At 40.9% G+C, this 21,687-nt stretch overlaps 1 protein-coding gene across 1 annotated transcript in view; it reads right to left on the reverse strand.

Annotated features, from left to right (window-relative positions):
* hcn2b (hyperpolarization activated cyclic nucleotide-gated potassium channel 2b) overlaps positions 1-21,687 on the reverse strand; it is a 162,594-nt gene that overhangs the window by 29,796 nt on the left and 111,111 nt on the right. Inside the window, exons 5-6 of the mRNA XM_059991162.1 lie at positions 4,943-5,089; positions 1,023-1,263 (exon numbers count right to left, since the gene is read on the reverse strand). Coding sequence (XP_059847145.1) covers positions 1,023-1,263; positions 4,943-5,089 — 388 coding nt within the window. The remainder of the gene's footprint in view (positions 1-1,022; positions 1,264-4,942; positions 5,090-21,687) is intronic.

Consider the following 21,687-nt stretch of genomic DNA (forward strand, 5'->3'; position numbering starts at 1 on the left):
TTGCATTTTGACATATTTTATATGATCAGTTGTTCAAACCTGGCCAGGCAAAAAATAATCCCTATTTGAGCAACGAATAAATAGTCAATGTTTTAAGCCAAAACTGTTCATCAAGACTTCATGAATCCTGTTGAAGAACCTTGGCCCAAAATGTCAACTGTTGAATCCTAATGACAGGTCACAGCCCAAAACGTTGACTATTTATTCATTTCCATAGATGCAGCCTGGCCTGCTGTGCTCCTCCAGCATTTTTCTGTGTGTTGCTCGGAATTCCAGCATCTGTAGATCTTCTCTTATCTGCAAAACCTCCTGTGTTTATCCCTTTTAGGCCTTGTTAATAAAAGAAAAACTAAAACATCCTGAGTTTGGAAAGCAAGCTTCTCTACCAGACTTCCTTTTTATCTGAGCAATGCTGATCTCATCCATTGTTGTTAACAAATTTTAATGATCACTGTTGGTGCTATTACCAAGGGACAAAGAAACCATTACATGAATCATTTGTTAGCTGCTATGCTGTTGCTTATGAGGGTATATTTTGTTCTGGGACATAATATTTCAAAGACGTGTTAACTAGATGATCTGCGTGCCATATTTTCGAGATAAAGAAATCAATAATGATAATTTCTGCTTATTTACAGATAACAGGCCTGCTTTAATTTTCCCACAATTGCATAGTTGTGGGTGAGATTTTACAATTGACCAACACTAGAACCAGAACGTGAACAATATCACTCCAGTGCCATAGGACATATTTGACAATCCTTGAGTGATCTTGATTTAAAGTAATACACACAAATGCTGAAGGAACTCAGCAGGCTAGGCAACATCTATGGCAAAGAGTAAACAGTTAACGTTTCAAGCCAAGACCCTTCATTAATCCTGATGAAGAGTCTTGGCCTGAAACGTCAACTGTTTACTCTTTTCCACAGAATGCTGCCTGGCCTGCTGAGTTCCTCCAGTGTTTTGTGTATGTTACTTTGGTTTCCAGCATCTGCAGATTTGGTTTAAAGTTAGACACAGACCTCCAAAATATGAACCATCTGACAGTTTCATTTCCTTGTTGCCCTTTGTGTGGACACTGACCACCCCGTGTTGGATAAAATACATCTTTTTTCCAATGGTCCCCTCACGGATTATGTAATCTCCGGGCTGAAACACTTCGAACTTTAGCTTGGTCAGCATTGCAGTCACAAAAATTGGGTCTGCGTTGGCAAAGAGTGGCATAGAGGCCACCAGTTTCCTGCAGTTGAAGTTCACTATTTCCTGCATTTGAAAACAAGAAAATAGCAAGTGAGTCTTTCAGCTTTCATCTTCAGAATAATTACACAAGAAGACCTCTGCTTGACAAACCTGCGTGCAGAACTGCCTCACTGGCAAACCATATCCTTTAACTCATGTTCACGTTAATGAGCAAGGTTGATCCCTGATGTGATGCCAGTTTCACACCTGGCAGCCATCCTAATTAGTTTCCAATCATCTACTGAAGAGACTGCCACAGAAAGCCACAGATTAGAGCGATAGGTGACCTTGCTTTAATCAAGAGGCTCATCCGCTGCTATTAAAAACTATTTTTTTAAAAAGCCACAGAGGCATAGGTCATACAGCAGGGAAAAAGGCCATTCTACCCAACTAGTCCATGCTGACCAAGATGCTCCATCCAAGCTAGTCCCATTTGCTCATAATCTTCTAAACCTGTCCAATCCATTTATCTTTCCATCTATTTCTTAAATGTTGTAGGGCCTCAACCGCTTCCTCTGGCAGCTCATTTTACCCTTTGTATAAAAACTGTTAGCCCTCTACTTCCTATTTATAACTTTAAATGTATGTTTTTATACATGCGTAATATAATATTTAAACACCAGCATGTTATATGCTTTAATTTATTTTATTCATTTCAAAGATGGTTAACTGCTATAATACGTTATGCTATTAACTGAATATTGTGTGTTTTCATTGCTACATCAAGAAGGAGGTACAGGAGTCTGAAGGCCCACCCTCAACAATTCAGGAACAGCTCCTTCCCCTCTGCCATCAGCTTTCTGAATGGACATTGAACACATGAACACTACCTCACTACCTTTTTGTTTCTATTTTTGCTTTACTTATTTAACTATTTAATACATATTCTTACTGCAATTCACATTTTTCCCTCTCTTATTATTGCATTGCGTTGCTGCCTCAAAAACAACAAATTTCACACCATATGCTGGTGATATTTACCCTGATGCTGATTCTGATTCAATATCAATCTGCAAACAAGTTTAAGGAAAAAGTCGCCCATATCACTTGTTTATATTAGATAGAACAGACATTCAGAAGTACTCAGTGTGCCTAATAATGAGTACTTTGATCATTTTGTATTTAGCCATAGAGAATATGTATATAAAAACTCATGCATATTCAGAAACAGATTTCCATATTAAAAATAGTTAATATTCCTGAGATTCCTGGGCAGGGAATCCTGGGGCTCAGGCCCAGTTAAAATCCCTGCTTTCCATCTCCACCATATCAATCAGGTTTAGATGAAGGAAAAGCAAGTCGCCATTTATTTGATGATCTGGCACAGCTGTTCATTGGACCAATACAGCAACAGAACTTTGAGCACCTAATGTTAATGTTTTGATGTTTCATCTGTGAGCATACCTGTATATTTTCATCCCTAATTAATATAGCATTATCAATAACAGGTGATGTATAATCCTATACAAATACAGCTCATCCTTGGTCATTTTAATCTCCTTAATAACTACATCCAAAAAGGATTTGCTGGAGTTAATACGCCTTGGATGTTATTGAGATTAATTTTCTAAATATTTGATATGAAAACTTTCGAAGTGCTTTCAACCAAACAAAGTTTAATTTCAGTGCTGCTAAGATACACCCTAGGATGCATTGGGACACATCATCAGTGATGTAATCTGAGGTCATTGGGGGTTTCAGGTCTTCCAACATCAGACCAGGTTGACCAGACCCTGGCTGGTGTCTCAACAGCATTGGTCCACCAGTCATGTGATTTATTGCATTGGTGGAAATAAAAAGCATTCAGATGAATGCACAACATTGAGCACAAATACATCAGCCATGATAGAAGGGCAGTGTGACTTGATGGACTGAATGGCCTTATTCTGCTCCTATGTCCTGTGGTCATTTCTTCCTCTTTGGAATGTGATGCTGAGGAATTATAAGGCATTGGTCAGACCACAATTGGAGTATTGTTTGCAGTCCACATCCAAGAAAGAATGTGCTGGCATTGGAAAGGATCCAGAGGAGATTTACAAGAATAATCCCAGATATTAAAGGGTTAATCTATGAAGAGTGTTTGATGGGCCTATAACCAATGGAGTTTAGAAGAATGAGTGGGGGATCTCATTGAACCCTACTGAATATAGATGAGCAGAAGGCTGGTGAGTTGCTGCTGGCTGCCAATACCTCAGCAGAGGTGAGGGGAGTAACTAACCAGCTAGAGTGGATATGGAGAGTCTGCTTCCAATAATGAGGGAGTCTAGGACTGCAGGGCAGAGCCTCAGAATCATAGGACATCCCTTTAGAACAGACATGAAGAGGAATTTTTTTAAACAGAAATGGGTGAATATGTAGAATTCATTGTGACTGACGGCTGTGGAGGTCAAGTCATTAGGTGTATTTAAAGCCAAGGTTGATTAGTTCTTGATTGGTAAGGGCATCATAGGTCACAGGGAGAAGGAAGGAGAAAGGGGTTGAGAGGAAAAATAAATCAGCTATGATGGAATGGTGGAGCAGACTGGATGGGCCGAATGGGCTAATTCTACTGCTATATCTTCTAGAAATATAGAAAAAAACACTGAAAACCTACAGCACAATATAGGCCCTCCAGCCCACAATGCTGTGCCAAACCTGTGAAATGTTGGTTATTTGTTGGTGCATTTCCACCATTTTCTGTCTTTCAGTGCTTACGAATCTTCATCACTTGTGCTTATTGTTTCCTGATTTTAAAAAGTTATCCTCATTATGATTGCTCATTTGGTGGGTGTTACTCAGAATCCAACAGGGCTGACTCAGTCTCCGGGTCAGGTACAAAGAGTACCGTACTGTTGGAGCTTACAGAGAGTAGGGCTCCCTGGGGAAAGTCAATGTGAGCTCTTGTTCCATCATCACAAAAGCACTTCTGACTGTCAGCACTACCTTATACATACAACCACTATGGACGACTTGCCTTCTAAACTGAAGACTGTTTGGCCCATCAACTATGCCCTGTCATTTCATCACAGCTGATCCACTTCCCCCTCAGCCTCAGTCTCCTGCCTTCTTCCCATATACCTTCATGCCCTGTCTAATCAAGAATCTATCAACCACTGTCTTAAATACACTCAACGACTTAGCCTCCACACTGGCCTTTGGGAGCAAAATCCACAGATTCACCACTCTCTGACTAAAAATATTTCTCCTCATCTCATTTCCAAAAGAACGTCCCTCCATTCTGAGGCTGTCCCCTCTGGACTTAGACTGTCCCGCTATAGGAAACATCCTCTCTACATCCACTCTGTCAAGGCCTTTCAACATTTGATAGGCTTCAACAAGGTCAGTCATCATTCTTCTGAATTCCAGTGAGTACAGGTCCAGAGCCACTTTACGCTCTTCATATGACAAGCCTTTCAATCCTAGAATCATTTTCATGAACCTCCTTTGGACTGTCTGCAACATCAGCACATCCTTTCTTAGATAAGGGGCCCAAAACTGCACACAGTACTCCAAGCGAGACCCTAACAGAGCCTTATAAAGCCTCACCATTATCATCCTTGCTTTCATATTCTAATCCCCTCAAAGAGAATGCTTAACTTGCCAGAGTTTCATGCAATATACTGAGTTGAATATACACCTTACGTAACATACTAAAATACTTACCAATCATTTAAAAGGTTAATAAAAATCAAAATATACGACATGCTGACAAATCTTCACTTACCTCTCTGAGTGGTTCATTTAGCTCCCCCAGTATGTTATCTTCATCAAACATTTTCCCCTGGTATCGATGTTCATAATAGTCGTGAATCTTTTGCCGAAAGTCCGCAGGTAACTTGTGAAAAGACATGTACTGTTCCACTTGCTTGTACTGTACAGAAAGAAAGCCTGTCATTGGATACAGCATAGTTTCAGTCAAGCTGAAAATAGTGCTAACTGGGAATGTAAAATTATTGAGCACAGAATACTCTTACTTGGGGACAGTTATATATTAAACAAGATGAATCTATGATAAAAATGATTTGCAATCAACAAGTGCATAATAAGCAATTTACTCCATTATACCTTGGAGAATTTAAATCTAGGTCAGTATTCTATATTAATGGCAAGCTATAATACTCAAATGTACATTGTAAGTAATCATTTTAAGATCAGAATATAGTGAACACATTTACTTTTAAGCACTTAGACTAGTTGTTCATTATTCATTTTTGTGTATTCTGCATCTGTTAACTTGATTTTATTTTACGCCACTCTAACTTTTAAATATTGTAATTTATAAGAGAGTCATGTAAAATAAGTTCAAGTGAAAAGGTGATGGTATTCAGACACCAGTGTGAACATTAAATACTGTAATTTATAATAATGTTCATACTGTTGCCGAATACCACCTCCCCCTGTCTTCTATTACCAAGACAATTTTGGATCCAGTTTTACAAACACAAAAGAATCTGCAGATGTTGGAAATCCAAAGACCCATCTTCAGGACTGTTAAGCTAATGAGTCCTGATGAAGGGTCTCGGCCCAAAACGTCAACTGTTCACTCTTTTCCATAGATGCTGTCTGGCCTGCTGTGTTCCTCCAGCATTTTGTCTGTGTTGCTTTGGATCTAGTTTGTCAACTTGCCCTAGATCCCATAGGTCCTAACCTTTTCAACCAGCCTCACTTGTGGGCCCTTGTCAAAAGCCTTATTAAGTTCATATAATTCACATCCACTGCCCTACCCTCATCGATAGATACATCATGGTACCTCCTCAAAGACCTCAATCAAATTGGTCAGGATGGATCTGTCCGATTAGTCACTAGCCTTCCAAGTAATCATTAATCCTTCCCCTATAATATTTTTCCAGTGCTTTCTCCACCATTAATGGTAGGCTGGGAGGTAAATAGCTACCAGGCTTTTTCCTTGCTTCCTTGAAAAGAATGGAAGGGGCATGTTTGTTGTCCTCCAGAAACCTGGTACCTCACCTGCCTCCAGTGAACATTTAAAAATCTCAGTCAGAGCCACAGCAATCTCTTCCAAGGATTCCAATCCAGTGGCAGCGTGGGATAAATCTCACTCGAATCCCTTCAGGAATTGAGTACTGAGGTACTTATGGAATCCTGTACTGGACTTTCACCTCTTCCTTCGCTGAATTCTCCAACTAATCCAAATTCTCCAGAATCTATTTATATTTTTGAATATAGTGAAAGTATTCATTTAGGACTTACCCATCCCAACTGGCTTTACTTACAGTTAGCCCATACTCAAAAGTTCAAAATACATTTTTTTATCAAGGTATGTTTAGGTCGCCATATGCCACGCTGAGATTCATTTTCTTAGTCATTTAATGGTCGTATTTTTTCACTTAGTAATCCTTTGACCTTAATGTCCTTGTTGAATTTCTGAATTTACCTTAACTCTGTCTGCCAGTGACTTTTTGCGACCCCTCTTCACCTTCCTGCTGGTATGTACCACCTTTGCTATAGATTTCAGCAGATGGCAAGATATCGCCCATGGGGCAATAGTGCCACATTCAAATAATCTCATATGATTGACCCAACTAAAAGGGTAACATTCCTAGTCATGCCAGCAGTGAGAAATCTTGCCTCTACCACCAGCCTCACACATAGCTTTTTTCATTAATAACTTTTTTTCACACCCACCTTGTCAGCTGGAATAATGATTCTGATCATAATATACACACCACAAGTCAACAAAGATGAGAAAAAAGGACAGGGACCTGAAAGTAATCATTAAGCTTATTTCATGTTAAATGAAGGACTATTTACAGAAATATCATGTCACATATCAGAAATTCAATATTGGTTATCGTGCCAGACATTTCATTCTTCCATGATTTCAGCAGAAAGATTTAAATTCTGAAATTTGCAATTTTTGAGTTTCAGGAACAGTAACATTCCTGATAAAGGAGGAGAATAATGTTAGCTATTTTGCTTATTGAGATTCCTCACCATTCAATTCTCCTACCTTTTCCCCATAGCTCTTAACCCACTTACCAAACAATAACCTATCAATCTCTGTCTTAAATACACTCAATAACCCAGCCTCTACAACCGTCTGTGACAATGGATTCCACAGATTCACTGAAGAAATTTCTCCTTATCTCAGTTTTAATGGGAAATTCTTTAATCCTGAGACTGTGACCTTAGATCCTTTTCCAACATGACAGGAACTTGTAGATAAGTTACTTAGCGAATAGAAATCCATAAAACTGATGGATTAGTTTGAGCCAAGTTGCATATGCCCACCTGAATAAATGATAACATCTACACAATTTAATGTAATTTCAATATAATTTAATTTAGAGATACAGCTCAGAAGCATGCTCTTCCAGCCCAGTGAGTCCACACTACACATTTACATCCATATGACCAATTAACCTACTCACCCATATATCTTTGGAATGTGGGAGGAAACTGGAGAACCTGAGGGAACCAACGTGGACATGAGAAAATCTGCAGATGGTGGAAATCCCCCTCTTCTGGTTTCACCTATCACCTACCACCTTGTATTTCTTCCTCTCCTCCCCTCACCTTCTTAGTCTGACTTCCCATTCTTTTTTTTTCCAGTCCCCGACAAAGGATCTCAGTCTGAAACATCAACTGTTTACAATTTTGGTAGATGCCGCCTGGCCTACTGGAAAACAACACGGTCACAGACAGAACCTACAAACTCTTTACTGACAGCGGCGGGAAATGAACCAGGGTAGCTGGTGCTGTAATAGTGTTAGACTAACTGCTACGCTACCATGCCACCCCACAGGGTAACACACACAATTTGAGAGTAACACTCACAAAACGCTGGAGGAACTCGACAGCTCAGGCAGCATCTATGGGAAAGAGTAGACCCTCCGTCAGGACTAAACAATTGGAATTGAGATTGACTGATTGGCGTCTTAAGATAAATTTATGTTTACATTCTAGAGAAACGGCCTTTACAAGCATTCTGATTTTCTCACACTTTGTACCTTATGGCAGGTAGAAAATTTAAAATTATTTCCTATTTACATTAATTAGCTTGGATGTTAAAATTAGATTTGGATCATCTTGAGGTGATAATAATGTGCATTTGTTTGTTCTGTATTTTCTGAAATGTCACCATCTATTACCATATTATATAAAGGAATCTTGTTCGAAAAAAGACTTTGGCTTGGTTCACTGCAATGGGCTATTTTTATACCAATTAAACTCTACTGAAACAAATTTATTGTCAAATACGTTCTTCACGCAAAATAATGAGGCCAAGCCTGAAGTTGGGCCATAAGAAAATGCATTTAAAATAATACAGAAGACTTGGTCACCAGTCCTAATTAATTGCCCTGTGACATTCGCTGTTTGCATAATAATATGCCCACTATTTGAACCTGATAAATTCAGCCTGTTTTCATTAGAATAGATGAGATTAAAGGCATGAGCTCAAGTGGGCCTGAGGCCAAAATCGGATTGGCAATGATACTAAATGGAAAAGCAGGCTTGAGGGGCCACATAGCTTATCTTTGCTCCTATTTCAGAATTGCAAACAGGTTTATTATCACTGACATATGCTGTAAGATTTGTTGTTTGGTGGCTGCAGTGCAGTGCAAAATACAAAAAAGATGATACCATAAATTACAGTAAGACCACAAGACTATAAGATATAGTAGCAGAAGTAGGCCATTCAGCCCATCGAGTCTGCTCCGCCATTCAATCATGGGCTGATCCACTTCATCCAGTCATCCCCACTCCCCTGCTTTCACCCCATACCCTTTGATGCCCTGGCTAATTCAAAAACCTATCCATCTCTGCCCTAAATACACCCAATGACTTGGCCTCCACAGCCGCTCATGGCAATATATTAAAAATTAGTACAGAAGGTGTGCAAAAATACAGAGTTATTTTTCATGGGTTCATTGTTGTTCAGAAATCTGATGGTGAAGGGTAAGAAGCTGTTTCTAAAATGTTGAGTGTGAGTCTTCAGGGCCCTGTTACTCCTCTCTGATGGTAGTAGAGAGAAGGGAACATGTCCTGGGTGATGGGAGTTCGCAATGACAGATGCCACTTTTTGAGGAGTTTTGAAGGTTTCATTTTGAAGGTTTCCTCCATGCTGGGAAGGCTAGTGTCCATGATGGAGCTGGCTGAGTTTACAACCTCCTGCAGCTTTTCCCGATCCCGTACAATGATCCCCCCATGCCAGACGTTGAAGCAACCAGTTAGAATGCTCTCTATGGTACATCTGTAGACATTTGCTAGAGACTTTGGTGACATACCAAATCTCCTCAAACTCCTAAAGCCACTGGATTACTTTCTTCTGTGTCTTATTTCTCTTTAAATTGGACACTTGTTCCTATCTGAGCAGGATATGAAGAGCCAGACCTGGTCCAGAACTAGATACTCCACAGACTTTTTGAGCTTACAGTTTTTCAGTCAGAGTAATGCCTCAAGTTCATGTTAAAGAATGCCCTTACTTATGTTGCATAGTTCTCCTGTCTTGAACTTGTAGTCCAGACACAGCTGTAAAGTTTCTGTTGAGTACTGCAACAACAGATCTATAATACATGCAATCTCTTTGGCTCTTCACGTGGCCTTGATCACCTGGACAATATCAACACTTAAGTCAGGACACTGTTTATTGACTACAACTCAGTGCTTAACACAATCATCCCTGAAGTACTGATCATATAGCTCCAAAACCTGGGCTTCTTTACTTCCCTCTGCAACAGGATCCTCAACTTCCTCACCAGAGGACCACAGTCTGTGTGACTGAAGACTGGCGGATAGAGGGTCTGAACACAGCAGGAGAATCGCGTGTCGTTGGGGAGGACAGAGAATCCTTTGCTGTGGGCTCAAAGACCCGAGGTCTTTGCGACCTTCGGACACAGAGCACGAAAAAAGTGACGAAATGGACTTTTAACCATAATCCAGTGAGTTGGTGTTACGTCTCCCACTTGCTGTGAAAATGGGGAACTCTTCCCTCTCCCTTGCCAGGGAGAGAGAGAACCTGTGGTTTGTTGAATTTCAGACTAAATGCGAGGCCTTTGGGGTAACTTTGATCTGTGTCTTTGCTATTGCTTAGCACAGGCTTGGGCTCAGTGATGGTACCGATGCGCGTTTTTTTTTACTGGTGGGGGGAGGGAGGATTGTTGCTCGCTGCTGGTTACGCACGGGAGAGGTGAGCTGGTGGGGACTTTGGGGTTCTCATGTTTAACTGTCATTCATTCTTTGGGGCACTTCTCTGTTTTTGTGGATGCTTGTGAAGAAAAAGCATATCAGGATGTAAATTGTATACTGTTCTCTGACATTAAATTTGACCTTTGAACCTTACTGATAATCAAACTCTTTTATCTCAAGGATGTGTTCTTAACCCAATGCTCTATTCTCTCTACACCCATGACTGTTGGCCAGGCACAGCTCAAATGCTTTCTATAAACTTGCTAATGATACAACTATTGTTGGCAGAATTTCAGATGGTGACAGGAAGGCACATAGGAGTGAGATATATCAGCTAGATGAGTGGTGTCATAGCAATGACTTTGCATTCAATGTCAGTAAGACTAAAGAACTGATTGTAGACTTCAGGAAGTTTAAGATGAGGGAACACACATCAGTCCTCACTGAGGGATCAGAAGTGGAAAGAGTGAGCAATTTCAAGTTCCAGGGTATCAACATATCCTGGGCCCAACATATTGATGCTGTTACAAAGAAGGCATGCCAGTGGCTATATTTCATCAGGAGTTTGAGGACATTTGGTATGTCACCAAAGACACTCGCAAATTTCTCCAGGTGAACAGTGGAGAGCTTTCTAACTGGCTGCGTCACCGTCTGGCATGGGGGTGGGGTGAAGGCACAGCACAGGATCGAAATAAGCTGCAGCAAGTTCTGACTCCAGTCAGCTCCATACTGAACACGAGACTCTTCAGCATCCAAGACATCTTCAAGCAGCGACGCTTCAAAAAGGTAGCCTCCGTAAATACGGACCTCCGTCAGCCAGAACATGCCCTCTTTTCGTTGCTACCATCAGGGAGGAGGTATTCCTGAATCGCTGAGTGTGTGCCCTCAGATCCTCAGAGTCTGATTCAGACTCACTGATTCAGGACTAGCTTCTTCCCCTCCGCCCTCAGATTCCTGAATGGACATTGAACCCATGAGCACTACCACACTACCTTTTTTTCCTCTCTTTTTGCACTAATTATTTAATTTTTCTTTTTAAATATATTTACTGTAATTTACAGTTTTTTAATATTATGTATCACACTGTACTGCTGCTGCAAATCAACAATTTCACAACATGTGGAAGTGATATTAAACCTGATTCTGATTCTACATCTGGGCAGATCACCTGCAGAATAATTCCATTTTATGGGCATGGACACATCAGATCCTGCCCACAAAAATGACAGTTCCAACAAAGCCATTCCCACAGCTCCACCAGAACTGCTAAACTTGTGAATGCACCAAGTACTTTTCATAGTTGAAGACATATAGAATGTCCAAGAATGACAAACTCCTAAGACTAATTAAGAGTAAGTAGTGGACAATAAGCAGAATGGGCAATAAATTACTTATGGCAGCAGAAGGGACTTGCAATCAGAATTCAACCTGGATCTCTGGAGCTGCAAGAGGGCAACATGACCAGCTCCAAAGTGTCTGTAGTTCATTTGGTACTAACAATAATCAACCTCTTGGCCAAAACTCTGAAGGTGAGGAGTTGAGAATACTTTTTAACTATATGGACAGTCATCCTTCCATGTTCTCACCTTCTCAGCCACTTCTTGTTTTGCCGGGCCAGCCATAGATACCTTCCTCAGATTATCCTCATCACCCCTGTACTCTTGCTTTTCCATATAACCACTTCTAGCCTTTTTCCTTTTAAACCTTACACGTTTGGGTTTGGGATGTTTAGGTGAAATACAAGATCAAAACCTTTTACTTTCCCCGAACTCCTTTAGCAGGAGTCAAATTTGGGACTGGGCCATGACTAGTTTCTAAATTGCCAAAGCTGTGATATATGGAGGCATTTAGCACCAATTAAGATTGTTACAAATATTTAAACATATAAGACTTATTTTTCATTCGTTGTGTGCTGTGTCATTTGACATGGGCAATCATGGTCTTTCAATGACTGTGATTGTCCTTGGCAAATTTTTCTACAAAAGTGGTTTGCTATTGGATTCTTCTGTGCAGATCCTTTACAAGGTGGGTGACCCAGCCATTATCGATACTCTTCAGAAATTGCCTGCCTGCATCAAGTGGATGCATAACCAGGACTTGTGATAGGCACCAGCTGCTCGTGCACATATAACCATCCACCACCTGCTCCCATGGCTACACATGATGCAGATCAGGGGGCTAAGCAGGTGCTACACCTTGCCCAAGGGTGACCTTCAGACTAGCAGAGGGAAGGAGCACCTTACACCTCCTTTGGTAAAGACATATCTCCACCACACCACCTTATAAAACATTACTGAACTTAAAAATAATCATGAGAACCATATTAGAGTACTATTAACTAATTAAAACCTTTAAAATAATGTAAAAATCAATAATAATATGCAAATAACTGAATTTATCCTTTCCTAACTAACAATCAGGAAAACCCATTGAAGTTCACAATGATTCTAATCCTGACAGCTTTCAGCATTGCTGTTGGACCCTGCTTGGAAACCAACAACAGAATGGAGTGACAGGTGTACTGACATTTATCACTTAGCTTCTCGCAGCCTTACAGCAGACATGCATGAGCCAAGATGTACATAACCAGAAGCAGCATAATGCCAGTAATTCCCACAGGCAGCTCAATCTGGCCCTTAGTTTTGGACTTGGAAACTGATTATAATGTATTCTTGCCCAGCCCTCCCTAATATATTGCTCGACATTAGTAATTACTCAGAACCAGTACTGCAATCTACAGCAATTATTGGCAAGGGGAGTCCCTGACTTGTTCTTGGCACAATATTCAGTAATATGTTGAAGCGTCAGATTTGACACATCAAGTGCCTGGAACTGTTCTACCCTTTGCAAGTGCTGGCAATAGCTCTAGCTTTCCACTGCAGATGATAACGTTAGTTTTCAGGATGGCAGAACCGGTCAATAAATGTTCTTTTTAAAATTTTGTTGAAAACTACATTGTGCATAACAACTCTCTTGTTTGCTGCTCCCGAGGGATGGACCCTGTGTCCGAATGGGCTCTCTTTCTCTCCGTTAGTGCCGTCGGAGGGGTGCTGAAGGTTCTGAGTCTGCAGTGTGTGACTGGACTGTAGTTCGATAGGATTCTTGATTTTGTCTTTTTATATGTTGTGTTTTCGCTTGTTCTTTCTTATTGCTGTTTGCATGATTTGTTTTTTATCATGTGGGTGGTTGGTGTTCTTGTTGCCGCTTGCACAATTTGTTTTTTTTTGTGTGTGGGGAGGGGATGATGCTGTTGCTGCTGTTAGTGTAATTGTGTGTGTGTGTGTGTGTGTGTGTGTGTGTGTGTGTGTGTGTGTGTGTGTGTGTGTGTGTGTGTGTGTTTGTGTGTGTGTGTGTGTGTGTGTTGGGGGGGGGGCGCGGTTGATGTTTTTCTTTTAATGGGTTCCAGGATTTTCTTTGTTTCATGGCTGTCTGTGGAGAAGAACGATCTCAGGGTTGTATACTGCATACATACCTAGATCATTAATATACTTTGAACTTTGTAATGCAAACCCACACCAACGAAAGCACAATATTATTGGCAATGGGAAACATGAAACAGATACACCTAATGGCCACGTTATTAGGTACACCTATACAAACCACAGGGTCAGTTTTGTGCATAGTGGTTGATTCAAAAATGAATCATGCGCAAGTTTGTGATCTTGAGCCTATTTAATCAGAATCAGAAACAGCTTTACTACCACTGACATATGTTATGATTTTTTGATTTGTGGTAGCACTGCAGTGCAATGCATTTAAAAAATTACCAAAAAAAAGTGAGCAAAAAGAGAGGTGGTTCATGGTCCATTCAGTAATCTGTTGCTGGAAGGGAATCTGTTCCTAAAACATTGCACGAGGAAATCTGCAGATGCTGGAAATTCAAGCAACACACACAAAATGCTGGTGGAGTGCAGCAGGCCAGGCAGCGTCTACAGGAAGAAGTACAGTCGACATTTCGGGTCAAGACCCTTCGTCAGGACTAAAACATAGTGTGTGTTTCTCTATGATGGTAGAATCGAGATGAAGGCACATCCTGGATGTCGAGACTCCTTAATGATGACTGCTACCTGCTTGAGGAACTGCCTATTTAAAGACGTCCTTAGTAGTGAGGAGCCCACTGCCTATGATGGTGCAGAGTTTATCACACTCTGCAGCCTTCTCTGATCCTGTGCGTTGATGCTTCAGTTCCAGACAGTGATTCAGAATGCTCTTCAGGGTACATCTTTAGAAACTTGCTGGAGTCTTTGAGACATAGCAAACCTCCTCAAACTCCGAATGAAATGTAGCCACCATTTAATTCAATCAGTGGTTCTGTTTGTAAGGCACTTTAAAAGCAGATAATATAAAACGGGCCATCCTTTTATTCCAAGATCCACATGTAAGAATCCAGTGTAGTCCAGAGGGAAGAAGGTTTTAATTGTTTGTTCTATCATTGACAGCAGAGGAATTATTCATGGTGTTCTGACTAATGTTATCACCAACAATAATTATTAAAACAGATTATCTAGTTTTAAAAATTACTTTTTGTCAGATCTTGCTGAGTTAAATTGATTGTCACACTGTCTTTCAGTACAATAGTGATTGAAAGTATTTCATTGGACGTAGAACGCTTTTGGATATCCAGAAGTCATAAATAAAAAGAGAAAATGCTGGGAGTGCTCAATAGACCAGGCAAAGCAAATAGAATTAATCTTTCAGACTGGGGACTTTCCATTGGAATAGATGAGCCCCAAGGAATGATCTATTACCTATTAACTTTCTGCACAGATGCTGCAAACTCTCCTGCATATTTCCAGCAATTTATTTTGATTTCAGATGCACCACCAATATTTTGCTTTTGTCTTGAAGTCATGTATGGGACCAGATCAATGTACATTTCTTTATTTATTCTGTACCTGGTTATTGCATTATGGCTTTCAGCAATTGCAAATACATGTATATATCGGGGGCTGGGTGTGCTCCCCTGCCATGGTACGTTAGTATAGTGGTGAGCACAACATTTTGCAGTACAGGCATCCTGGTTCAATTCCCACCACTGCCTGTTAGGAGGTTGTACGTTCTCCCCGTGACCATGTGGGTTTCCTCCAGGTGCTCCAGCTTCCTCCCACAGTCCAAAGACTGACTGGTTAATGTTAATTGACAGTGTAAAATGTCCTGTTATTAGGCTAGGATTAAATCAGAGGATCCCGAAGGTTCTATTCTGTATGTCAATAAATAGGTACATTTTAACAATATTCACCTTCTGAATGATAGATGAATAAAATAAGTGAATTTTTAGTTTCATGCTGAATTAATTTCATTCAGTTTCTCCTTTAATTTTGCTTCATGATCTTACATGAAGAGATTATAAATTAATGTGAAACAACAGAGATTTATAATCCTCCCTGTGGTGTATGCAGGGTCCAGTCAGAACTGGTTTGATTCAGTAAACAAGAAGAAGCAGGTTGGAGAGATTAAGATTTTGGGGAGTTTATTATATAAAATCCCAGGCGGGATATCGTAGGAGGAGAATATGAGAACTACTTTTCCTGGTTGCAAAGGACCAACTTTCTCCGCACTGGCTGCCACAGTGGATTGTGAACATCTGCTCCCTGAGTAGTTTTCATCTCAAATTGATAAATGGAAACAATGGCATTGTTGAGCTTAACAGGGAGAAATAAATCACTACTGTCTTGGGTACAGAGATGGCTGAAAGTAAAAATAGCTTTAAATAAGATTTCTCCAGATTTATAGTCCGTGCTTTTAGCAGTAAACAGATGGCTATTTTCTGCATTGCACTCATTCCAGCTCAATAAACAAGCCCCAAAACACATTAACTATCTTCTAGCATACATGAGAGAAACGCCTAAAAGTTACAGTCACAGAAAGTCCAAGAAGTCAAAATTGGAAGCTCTATTGCACATTTTCACAAGTTAGTTGATGTTTAATATTTTGGGTTTTCATTCGGATGTTCGCAGATATAAGAGATCCTGCAGATGCTGATCAGCTTGAGCAAAACACACACAAAGCGCTGGAGCAACTCAACAAGTCAGGCAGCATCTATAGAAGGGAATAAACTGTTGATGCTCTGGGCTGAGACCCTTCATCAGGGCTGGAAAAGGGCCAGAAGCCTGAATAAGAAGGTGGGTGGAAGAAGGGGCAGGAGGAGGTCAAGCTGGCAGGTGATAGGTGAGATCAGTTGAGGGGGAAGATAGGTGGGTGGGGAAGGGGGATGATGCAAGAAGCTAGGAGATAATAGCTGTATGATGTAAAGGTCAGAAGAAGCAGAAACGTGATAGGAGAGGAGAGTGGACCATGGAATGAAGGGAACAAGGGTGGAGAACCAGAGGGAGGTGATAGGCAGGTCATGGAGGAAAAGAGGTGAGAGGGTAACCACAATAAGAGATGGGAGGATAGGGAGCAAAACAGAGAGGAGTAATTACCATAAATTTGAGAAATTTTTATTCATAACATCAAGTTGGAGGACAGCCAGATGGAATACAAGCTGTTTGCTCCTCTAGTAACAGTGGACAACACACATTAAGAAGAAAATCCTGTCCAACAAAAGAGTGCAGATGTATTGGAATCCTATCAGATTCCAGGGAAGAAGTTATATAAAGAGATCAAGTAAAGAAAGCTTGCTTACTATTTTCATGGTCCACTTTCCTTTCTCATCATATGCTGCCTTCTGCAGCCCTTTACCTCTTCCACCTATCACCTCCCAGTTTTTTACTTCATTTCCCCCAGCCCACCCACCCACCTGGATATTATCCCACTATCAAAGTCACTTAGGTCACATTTCTTCCCCATTCTGATGTTTGGTCTGAACAACAACTGAATTGCTTGACCATGTCTACACGCTTTTATGCATTCATTTGTTACCATATGGTTGGCTGATTAGATATTTGCATTATTGAGTAAGTGAATAAGGTTAATAGAGGGAAAATGTTTCAATTGAATAGTTTAGAACACTGGTCTGAATATAAAAATTAGACCCATGGCATTATTACTGAACAGTGAATTACAGGAAGTTATTCACTTCCATAGGGTGGTGGGGTGGACATTCGTCTCTACCAAAGGAGGTGGAAGGCATCTCATTCCTTCTGCTAGCTTGCAGGTTACCCTTGGGGCAAGGTGTAGCACTTGCTTAGCCCCCACACCCCAATCAGGGTCACGTAAAGCCTGATTGGGGCATGGTGGATGGTCACAAGAGCAGCTGGAGCATATCACAAATTCTGGTTACACGATCGTGGACTCCAGGCAGACCATCTCTGAAGAGTATTGATAATGGCTGGGGTCATCCATCTTAAAAAACCACTGCCCAGATGAAATATGAAAACAAGCTAGCAAATAATGTCAAAGTGGATAGTATTAGTTTTTTAAGTATGTTAAAAATAGAAGAGAAATGAGAGTGGATATAGGACCGCTAGAAAATGAGTCAGGAGAAATAATAACAGGGGACAGGGAGATGGCTGCTGCTCTAAATGAGTATTTTGCGTCAGTCTTCACTGTGGAAGACACTAGCAATATGCCTGATGTTGTAGTGTGTGGAGGAAGAGAAGTGGGTGCAGTTACTGTAACAAGAGAAAAGGTGCTCAAAAAGCTGAAAGACTTAAAGGTACATAAGTCACCCGGATGAGAGGAACTGCACCTTAAGGTTCTGAAAGAGGTTGCGTTAGAGATTGTGGTGGCATTAGAAATTATCTTTCAAAAATCATTGGACTCTGGCATGGTGCCAGAGGACGGGAAAATTGCATATGTCACTCCACTCTTTAAGAAAGGTGGAAGGCAGCAAAAAGGAAATGAAAGACCATTTAGCCTGACCTCAGAGGTTGGGAAGATGTTAGACTCAATTGATAAGGATGAAGTGATGAAGCACCTGGTGACACCGGACAAGATAGTATAAAGTCAGCATGGTTTCCTTCAGGGTAAATCCTGCCTGACAAACCTGTTGGAGATAGATAAAGGGGATGCATTGGATGTTGTATATTTGGACTTCCAGAAGCCTTTGACAAGGTGCCACACATGAGGCTGCTTACCAAACTAAGAGTCCATGGTATTACAGGAAAGTTACTCACATGGTTCGAACATTGGCTGATTGGTAGGAAGCAGTGAGTGGGAATAAAAGGATCCTTTCCTAGTTGGCTGCCAGTGACTAGTGATGTTCCACAGGGATTGGTGTTGGGACCACTTCATTTTATGCTGTATATAAATGATTTAGATGATAGAATAGATGGCTTTGTTTCCAAGTTTGCAGATGATACGAAGATTGGTGGAAGAGTAGGTAGTGTTGAGGAGACAGGTAGGATTCAGAAGAACATAGACAGATTTGAAGAATGGGCAAGAAAGTGGTGAATGAAATACAACGTTGGAAAATGTACGGTCATGCACTTTAGTAGTAGAAATAAATGTGCGGACTATTTTCTAAATGGGAAGAAAATCCAAGAATCTGAGATGCAGTGAGACTTGGGAGTCCTTGTGCAGAACACCCTTAAGATTAACTTGCAGGTTGAGTCAGTGGTGAGAAAGACAAATGCCATGTTAGCATTTATTTCAAGTGGTCTAGAATACAAGAGCAAGGATGTGATGCTGAGCCTTTATAAGGCACTGGCGAAGCCTCACCTTGTGAACAGCTTTGCACCCCTCATCTTAGAAAAGATGTGCTGGCATTGAAGAGGGTCCAGAGGGGGTTCACAAGGATGATTCCAGGAATGAAAGGGTTATTACATAAGGAATGTTTAATAGCTCTGGGTCTGTACTTGCTGGAATTCAGAAGGATGAGAGGAAATCTCATTGCAACCTTTCGAATGTTGGAAGGCCTAGACAGAGTAGATATGGAAAGGATGTTTCCCTTGGTGGGAGCATCTAAGACAAGAGGGCACAGCCTCAGGATACAGGGGCGCCCTTTCAAAGCAGAGATGCAGAGAAATTTCTTTAGCCAAAGGGTGGTGAATTTGTGGAAGTTGTTGCCACATGCAGCTGTGGAGGCCAGGTTGTTGGGTATATTTAAGGCAGAGATTGATAGCTCTTGATTGGACATGGCATCAAAGGTTTTGGGGAGAAGGCTAGGAAATGGGGTTGAGGAGATCAAAAAAAAAGGACCAGCCATGATTGAATGGCAGAGCAGACTTGATGGGCCAGATGGCCTATTTCTGCTCCTGTGTCTTACGGTCTTAGGGAAATCACTTGAAGAGTTTATGTGCTATTGACATGAGGTATAATTTTGAAGCTAGTGGATATATCAGGGTTCATTCAGCCACCATGTTTAACAATTGCTACTCAGCTGATTGGCAGAGGCTGTCAGAGGAACAACTTTCAGCGAAACATCTTTTCAAAGGATTGCAGTAAATTATTTATCAACAAGCTGATGTGATACAATGTAGTCAGCAGTTTAACCAGTATTGACAGCTACTTGTTAACATTAATATATGTTGCATCCTTGTTCTATTAAGTCCAGATAGACATTCTTTAGTGGCAAAAGGGGCTGAGAAATCTATAGGAGAATATTATACAAAGGTCTACTTGTTCCATTTAAAAATAAATGTGAGCTTCCCGCTATTCAGGGCATTGACAAAGACAGGTGTGAAAAAAGGGCCCGAAGGATCATTGGGGACCCGAGTCACCCCAACCACAAACTGTTCCAGCTGCCACCATCTGGGAAATGGTACCGCAGCATAAAAACCAGGACCAACAGACTCCAGGACAGCTTTTTCCACCAGGCCATCAGACTGACTAATTCATGCTGACGCAATTATATTTCTATGTTATATTGCTGTACATTTTATTTATTATAAATTACTATAAATTGCACATTGCACGTTTAGACGGAGACATAACGTAAAGTTTTTTACTCATGTATATGATTTATGTAAGTAATAAAGTCAATTCGATTCAATTCAATTCAGTGATACTCTTTGTTACTTTGATATTTATTAGGAACAAATATCAGCCTGCTGCTTCAAACTCCAACGTGCGCAGTCTTTTCAGCTGCCATCTGCAGTATCAGTTTAGTTTATTACTGTCACATGTACTGAGGTACAGTGAAAAACTGTTTTACATGCCAGCCATACAGATCATTTCAGCCCATTAGTGCACGAGGCCTTTCAAGTGAAAGCAATAACAGAATGTAGAATGAAGTGTTACAGTTATCGGGGAAGTGCAGTGCAGGCAGACAATCAGGTGCAAGGCCTTGACAAGAGAGATTGTGAGGTCAAGATTCCATAGTTTAATAGTTTTATAGCAGCGGGAGAGAAGCTGCGTTTGACCCTAATGGAGTATGCTTTCAGACTTCGGTATACTCTGCTTGATGAAAGGGTTGAAGAGAAAATGTCCAGGGTGGGTGGCTCTGTGATTATGTTGGCTGTTTTTAATTCTGACGTGATTCACACCTAATTCTCCTCTGCTTTGCGTACAATGAACATGAGTCTGGAAATTCTGCCCTTCTTCTGTGCTTTCCTGCCCATAGCATTGAAGGACAGAAGATTATTTTATTTATTTTATTTAGAGATCCGGCATGGAAAAGGCCCTTCTGGCCCAATAAGTCGCACCACCCAGCAACCCACATATATAACACCAGCCTAACCACACCCATCTAGAAAATTAAGAAAATGATTTTGAGGACCAAGGGCATATCACCCTGAAGGTGGGTGCACAGATAGAGGCTGGTAAAGAAGATGCATGACATGCTTGCCTTCATTCGTCATGACTTTGACTTCAAGTGAAAAAGTTACCGTGTAACTGTATAAAATTCTGTTTCGGGCACATCTGGAGCATTGCATTCAGCTCTGGCCACCCCATAATAGGCTGGATGTGGAGGCTTTGGAGAGGGTGCAGAAGAGGAGCACCAGGATGCAGTTTGGACAAGAGGGTATTGTCCACAAGGAGAAGTTGGACAACCTGAGTTGTTATTTCTGGAGTGATGAAGGCCATGTCAAAGTGATAGTGTCTAGTGAAGCTCCAGGAAAGAGTACATCAAATGCAACAGAATATTCCACTTCCCATAAACTGACACCCTAATATTGGACATAGGAGAGTACAATCCAGTTCAGGCCCTTCAGCCATGATGTTGTCCGGACCTTTTATCCTTATCCAAGATCAATCTCACCCTTCCTTCCCTTTTCATTTTTCTATCATCCATGTACCTAATAAAGAGTTTCTTAAATATTCATAGGTATCTGCCTCAACCATCACCCCAAGCACTTATTACTCAATCTATTTGTGAAAAAAAACCTAGGGCTATATTTTCCTCCAATCATTTTAAAATGATACCCTCACATATTAGCCATTTCCATCCTGGGAGAGAGGAGGTGGCTTTGCCTCTTATCATCCTATACACCTCTA

The sequence above is a fragment of the Hypanus sabinus genome, chromosome 16, assembly GCF_030144855.1.
Source record: "Hypanus sabinus isolate sHypSab1 chromosome 16, sHypSab1.hap1, whole genome shotgun sequence".
Taxonomy (NCBI): domain Eukaryota; kingdom Metazoa; phylum Chordata; class Chondrichthyes; order Myliobatiformes; family Dasyatidae; genus Hypanus; species Hypanus sabinus.